General features: G+C 35.2%; 1 protein-coding gene across 1 annotated transcript in view; it reads right to left on the reverse strand.

The window, feature by feature from the left end:
- LOC122250067 (uncharacterized) overlaps positions 1-7500 on the reverse strand; it is a 38693-nt gene that overhangs the window by 23757 nt on the left and 7436 nt on the right. Inside the window, exons 6-10 of the mRNA XM_086547135.1 lie at positions 7160-7321; positions 5255-5367; positions 4909-5124; positions 4579-4746; positions 2314-2547 (exon numbers count right to left, since the gene is read on the reverse strand). Of these exons, the coding sequence (XP_086403261.1) occupies positions 2314-2547; positions 4579-4746; positions 4909-5124; positions 5255-5367; positions 7160-7321 (893 nt within the window). The remainder of the gene's footprint in view (positions 1-2313; positions 2548-4578; positions 4747-4908; positions 5125-5254; positions 5368-7159; positions 7322-7500) is intronic.

The raw sequence follows: 7500 nt of genomic DNA on the forward strand, positions 1-7500 counted from the left end.
GGATGATCAGTAAACAAATACTCACATTAAATATTTAGGTTTCTTGTTACAGAGCTCAGTAGCCACATATAAACAATAAACTGTATATTCTCAAAAACATTAACAAAATCTGATATGCACACAGTTACAATTGAGAGTATTAATACCTGGCTAGCATTACAAATAGAAGGTGGGAAGATGCAAAAGATTAATATATTATATGTTACTTAATACTTAACTAGGCTCAATTGCAGGTTGTCTCAATTAAAAGCTTTTCAAGTTGATGCATCATTCTCTGATCTTATTAACACTAAGGATAGGTATATTTATAGCACATGCATAAAATAAGCAGGCTCAAACACAAATACTAGTGACTATTTTTTTCAAACACTTCCAATTTATATTTTAAAAAATCAAAGAAATTTCAGTTTTTTTTTCAGTATTGCATATAAAGAGAAATATATAGTGACCTGTAGACTAAATTGATATGCAATTTAATTTGGTTTATATTAGACAACTTTGGAATTGAGCAGGTACAAAAACTGTCCCAAGTATCTATAAAATATATCTAAAATATTACAATGATATCAAATTAAAAGATAATCATACTACTCACTTCTGCTAACTATCTTTAATGAAAATTCTATTAAGTACCAATTAGGCTTGCCAATTCATAAAAATGGTAGAAAATATCAACATAGCTGCTGACAACATAACCAATCCCAATCATCACATAAATGAGAATTTGTCACATAACCCTTACATTTACAGTTGGCAACAAGCACTGAACTCATACCTACAGACCAAATTTAAGTACCCCTTGACCCGTTGCCGACAGGGCTGTTTTGGCTCCAAGTTTTCGAAACAGTGGGATATTTCAAATGCGTAAGCCTAATGCCTCAGGCTATTCAGCCACTCTAGCCCAATCACCAAGCACGCCTGCCGGAAGGATAGCCATAACAAAATAACTTGTCCCTGACGGCTAGTCCTGCCACCACTCGATCTGATATCTTGTCAACAGGCATTAACAAGCTAAATTAATTTATTTAGAATTTCCTGAATGGTGGACTACCGAAGGTACACATCCTCACCTGAGAGTCAACGAACTGAAGGGAATTCCTAATCAAAATGAAATGATCTGACCAGGCCTGTTCCAAATAGGGGCGCTGTTATCACTAGGTACACTAACAAAGAAACCCATTTTTAGGACTTAGTCATTCATAATTTCTTGGTAAGTAATCACTGCTCAAGTCAACCTCATCTATAAAGCATTAAATCAAATCATTTTCACAAGGAAAAATTGAGGTTATTTGAACAGAATATTCAGTAATTCTGGTTGTATGTGCTCCAATTTAGCTGAAAACATAACCAAGTACCAATATTCTGAGAAACATTAAATGAAGCCTATTAAAGACAGACTTTAGTTAAATATTAAATTGAAATTAATTTGCTTCTCAAGGAGTGGCTAACTATCAGCATAACCCAAGACGAGACATATATCCAAGCTAACAAAAGCTTTCCTCAAATAGTTGACCTATTGATGGTAGGAGTGAATATATACTTGTACTTTCCATTATGGCTTATATCTTGTTATTTTATCTACAGATACATGTGCTTAGTTTCCAAGGATTTAATTACTAGTCCTACCTGACCTCATCTATTTATCCCATACCTTGAATTATCAAGAAAAAGAATTTCAGGAGCAGGACAAACAAGTGAGATTTAGTATCTGAAACCTGGGTTACTGAGTACTTGTGAAGCCATTCATGTAGAAAAAAAAAAGACAAAACAATACCTTTATGAAAAATGCATACGTCCCCTTCCTACCTAGTAACCATCTTACACATCATAGCATTTTTTAAAGCAGTAAGGGGATATTCCCAGAAGGAAATATTGAAATCTTCTTTATGCGTACAAGGCTATCCATCATTCAGGGGGTATACATTCATTCGCCTGGCTAATAACAGTCATTCCAAGAGAAAACAACGGAAAACAAAAATGAAAACGAACAACAATAGAAACTCTGAGAGAAAGCCTATTAAAGACAGGCATTATTTATAGATTCCTGTAAGACATGTACAATCAACTAACAATAAAAACAATTAAGGTGGATAATGCTGTTAGAAAATGAAGGGACAGACTGAACAAACCAAAACCAACTCTCTCAAACTTACCTATCCACCAAATATTAATAGTGGTGACAATACAAATGGAAAACCATGCACAGACAAAAGAACCAAACTCCAAAGTAAATGAAGATATCCAACACTCGAAACTGAGTTTTTTTTAGGCATATCACTAACAAAGCCATCATATATACACTGAACAACTCACTGAGATCCTTAATTGAGGGTGGCTGCTGCGGCCCTTGCAAGCCCGGAGGAACTACAGGTAGAGGCGGCCCCATTGACTCTGGTCCACCCATTACCCCACTAGCTTGCTGCAGGAGGTCCACTATGGAGTTGCCACCAGTCTTGTCGGCAGGGGATATCGGCGCAAAGAAGCGGTTCGAGTCGAGGCCTGCCGTGGGCGAGGGGATCACAATGTTTGGTTCGCTACCCGTGATTTCTGCAGAAGCAGGTCTATTGGTTAGGATAGTACATCAAAGACCAATTTGTACACAGTATCAAACTGGGAACCTTTGGAATCTGATGAAGTATTAGTAAAAATGCAAGTAGAAGTCTTTCGAGTAAGTGAAACCATTGTTAGTAAAATGCATAACAATTACACAACTTTCAAATGTAAACATACTGAATATATATATATAACTACTTTTAAACCTCTAACCAAAGAAAAACTGGATTCCTCCATATTTTGAAAGATTACATTTTAATAATTTTTTTCAATATAAAATAAATTCACATTCAAAAAATATATAAATAAAAATAACTCCAACAGTTTTGTAACACCTTTTGAAATATCACTAGTTCCACAAGCAATCATAACCATTCACAAACAAGACAAACTCCAGAACATTTTTCCAGGCTTCTTTCCACAGCAACAAACACAAACTAAATCCTCGTACAGTCTACACCAAAGAACTGTTCGCAACTTCATGTAGCTAGTATATCGACAAAGAACATTTCTTTTCTTGTTCTAACTTTGGATCAGTGTAATACACATCAAGCAATCAAATAGCTCAGTAAGATGCCCAAATTAGCCTGCTTAATCATTATTGCACTACAACTGCTTTTTACAGCTTACACAAGTAATATGCTCTAGAGCATAAGATAACAGGTTTCATAGTAAACAGGTGTCAAAAGATGCAAGCATGGAAACAGATCTGCCAATATGAGAAAACCATCAAAATCTTCAACATTCAACTCTAATCAAGGTTTAAGAGTGCATTAGTGGTGCAACGTGATGTGGGGATTTCTTTCTACTAATTGTGTATCAAATGCTGAAAGGTATTACAGGGTCTTCAGTGATTATCCATTATCTATCTTTTACAGAATCAACATCTTTATAAATGTTGCAGCTCCTTGCCATAATGCTACACAAATGAAAAGGCGACTGAGGGCAACTTTTTACTTACTGAAAATTGCAAGATTATGAAGGGAAATGTTGAATGTTGTGGTTCCTTTTCATGTCAATTAACAAGAATAAAAAACCCTAGGAACAGGAAATAAATAGAATATTCTTTTCAGATTTTGCTAACTTATCATAAGCATCTAAAGGCAGAAACAAAGAATAGACAAAAAAATAAAGATTTTCTCTAACATAATCTTTCATAATAAGCAACATCCTCTCAGCATAATAAGTGTCAAACCCTGAAAGAGGGAGAGTGGCTTTGAAACAGAAGAGGTAAGAGGAAAATGACCAGAACCTTTATAATAATCAAAACAGGGAAGCAGTATCACCAACACCTAATGTCAAAAGCATTGGTATGAAGGCTAGTAAAATCAGTCTTACGTAATACAATTCAAAATTTGAAAAGAATCCAGGGAAATTTCTAGTGGTTACTGTAAGCTATTACAACTGCCAAGATAACTAATGAGAATGTTAGTGTTTAATACCTATTTTCATCAATTTTGTTTTCATACTAAATGAGGTACTACCACAAGTTAAGCAAAGCAAATAGTTAGGGTAGCAAAACCAATACATGTACTAATTAAGGTTAATTCTTCCAAGCCTAAGATCATGCAAGGTCATGCATCAAAGATTTTTTTTTTTTAATTCAATGATGATAAAAAAAAATGAAAGATCAATGGTGTTGTATAAAACATCTAATCTCACTTACCTTTTCTGCTTAGCATAATTCAATTTTGAAAGCTAGCTCTGTGGTTTGTAAACTTGGATGTACATCAAAGTTGTACTATTGGAAAAGATTTTTACAAATTTTACAGAGTATTCTTGCTTTAGCTTATGTATACAGAGATTTTGCACATATTGAAGACAATCACGATAACTGCGTATTTAATTTTTCTTTCTTAATTAGATGCAACTGGCATAAGTGTCTATATGCTGTCATTTCTTTATTGATGGTTTTGCTACAGACTGACATACATCCATGTTTTCTTTCTGAGAGAATTCTTCTTCCATGTAGTTAGGAAACGGACTGTCTTCCTATCAACACAAGATAAAAGCAAATACACATACCACTAAGAAGATTATTGAGATGGGGAGGAATATCAATTGAGGAACGCCGGGAATTCGAGGTAGAACCCATGATAGGAGAGTCTCTCTTCGAGAAGAATTGCTTCAGTCTCGATGAACCACCACCTCCTCCACCTGCATTGTTGCTAGCCATCATATCATCGTGGCCAGCTAATAAGAAAAAAAAAAATTACTTCATTAACATAACTAACATATCCTGTACAACTCTTGACAAAAAATAGAATTCAGATCATTCCACCATAATAATAAAAAGAAAAAAATCAATAGAAGTAAACAAAAAATATACATATACTGGCATAACCATTAACTTACCAGGAAAACCTATGATGTCTCCAAGGAAATCATCGATGTTAAAGCTAGGTGTGTCCTCTTCACCAGCAGGTTCAACAACAGTTGGTTGCATTCTTTGATGATGTACATCCTTCATAGATTCATCTTGGTGATCATGATGTTTTGAAGCTTTGTTGTTCATTCCTTCTTCGACAATGACAGGAGTGCTGCTTCTTGATCCCTTGCGGCTTCCTCCTCCTTGGTGGGAATTAAATGCGGTTACACGTTGTTAAAAGATCAAGAGTTTTCTCAAATCTAATCCTTGTCAGAATGTTCTCAATGCTGAATAAAAAAAACACAGACAGACATACACACAGATGAGACTAACCTTCTTTGTCCTTCTTTGAACGTCGGCGTTCCCGTTTGCTTTGATGTTTGTTAGACTGATTTCCTTCCTCTGGGATATCATCGAAGCCAACAAGCTCAATGAATTCATTTTGGCTGGAAAAAAATATCCAATCACAAATTATAATATGCTTTCAATTATGATAATCTTTAAACATTTTCTGTGATAGCAGCACAATTGTCATTTAATTCCTATATCTAAATAAATGAGTCTCCTTAACCCATTCGCGCCGGTTGACGTGCTGACACGTGGTCGAAAAAAGCCCCGGACCCGGGTGACGTCCTGGCACGTGCTACATTTTCGGCCCGCGCGCCGGGAGGCCAGTAGCGACGTGCTGAAACGTCCGCATTAGAATGATAGATTATTCTTAGTACAATTCGATTTTCATACTTGATTTGTCTTAGCTACTTTAGTTTATCCTTCTAAATAGTAGAAAATGGGATATAACGTAATATGAATGACGTCTCAGGTACATACGTAATCTTGATTACGGCATGGTGATTTCTGTTTCTGATTTGTTGAATATGATGATCTGAGTCGAAAGACTATCGTAAAATCAATTGTAATTGGCCGAGGAATAAAAAAAAAAAAAAAAAAAAAAATATATAACATCTTTTTGTTGCCCCACTAAAAGAAATGACACTTGAAAAAACCTTGCTGTTACTTGCATTCACTTGTTTGCACATGTTTGGTTGTTCATATTCTCTCTTTTTTCTTTCAGAAAGAAAAAAAAAATTGAAAAAAAAAACTATGTTTGTTACCTCACTAGAAGAATGCTTCCACTTCCCATTGGTATTACAACATAGGAGTAAAGAATATGGAAAAAGTTCAATAGAATAACACTAAAAAAACAGTGCTATAACATCTTTTTCGACTGATATACATCCTCTGAACATAGCAACACTTTAGACGAAATCACGCAAACCATAAGGATAGGGTGGGTGAAAAACGCTTATATACAAAAAGATACCACCTTTCTTACTCACTCAATTCTAACAAACATTTATAAAACAGGGTGTCATTTTACATTTTCTAAGGTGGGGCAAGCCACATCTGGAAGGTCCCCTACCAGATACAAATACTAAGTGCAGCAAGCCTAAACAATTTCAGATACATTTTTTAAGGCCAAGCGATGGGTATTTGGATGTATAATGTACAAAGGGGAATCATAAGCAAAAATTAATTTGATTTTTAAGTGAATTGTTGAAGTGGCCCAATTTGAATCCTGAGCACCATAGGCCCCTCAACAACCCAAGGTCATGTTGCATTGTATTTCCTGCCTCAGTATTGGTTGTTTTACATAATACATAACACTTTTACCAATTCAAAAAAAAAATCATCTATATTAAAGCAGTACATTCCTTAAAATGCACCAGTTTAACCAATTCAATTGAATAGTGATATTCAATATGTTATCAGTCTGGCATGTAATTCAATGACGGAAATTATCAAATGCTGATAGCAAATTGACAGAGAATTGACTTTCAAACTAGGTACAACCCTTTATTTCAGTAAATAATGTTGTCATATTATTATGTGATGTCATTCTTGCAGTTTTTTCTGGCTACTTTTAGTAACACAGGTCAAATATTTCAAGTCATTTACAGCTGTATAGCTGTCATATATATGATAAACTTTCACAATTACTCTGCATAAATTTTTGGACAAAACTAAAAATTTAATATCTAGCTCCTCTGAAGGGCTCCTTGGAATGCTTGAGGGGAGTTATTTCTACCTGTTCCCCCCCCCCCATCCCCTCTCTAAAGCCACACACACCCCACATGTAAATCTCCCTCTACAATATGCAAGTCATGGGAAACCAGTCAAATAAAGTAATTAGCTCAGTCTCAAAGAGAATATTCATAAAACAAGATCTTGTAAGCATACCTAGTGGGCCCTCCTGTGAACCACTCAGGTTGTTCTTCTTCATCATTACGAGACATCCTACGGCGGTCCTGATTACGACGATCCCTGTCCCGGTCTCTATCACGACGGTCGGGACGTTTATCAGTTTCATCGTCTTCAAAGAAACGGCGCCTGTTGTCATACCTGGGAAAAACAATGGGAAGTTTATAACCAATTTAATGATCATGTATAATGCCTCAATATAATAGAGCTTCTACAACCATACGAATGAATCATACATTCATGTAGCAGACACAAACTAAATCAAGTTTAATAAGAAAACCAAATATGCCTTTAAGAAAACTTTACTATGAATCCAAATT

This window comes from Penaeus japonicus, unplaced genomic scaffold, assembly GCF_977035675.1.
Source record: "Penaeus japonicus unplaced genomic scaffold, GWHDUDI00000001_assembly GWHDUDI00000019, whole genome shotgun sequence".
Classification (NCBI taxonomy): Eukaryota; Metazoa; Arthropoda; class Malacostraca; order Decapoda; family Penaeidae; genus Penaeus; species Penaeus japonicus.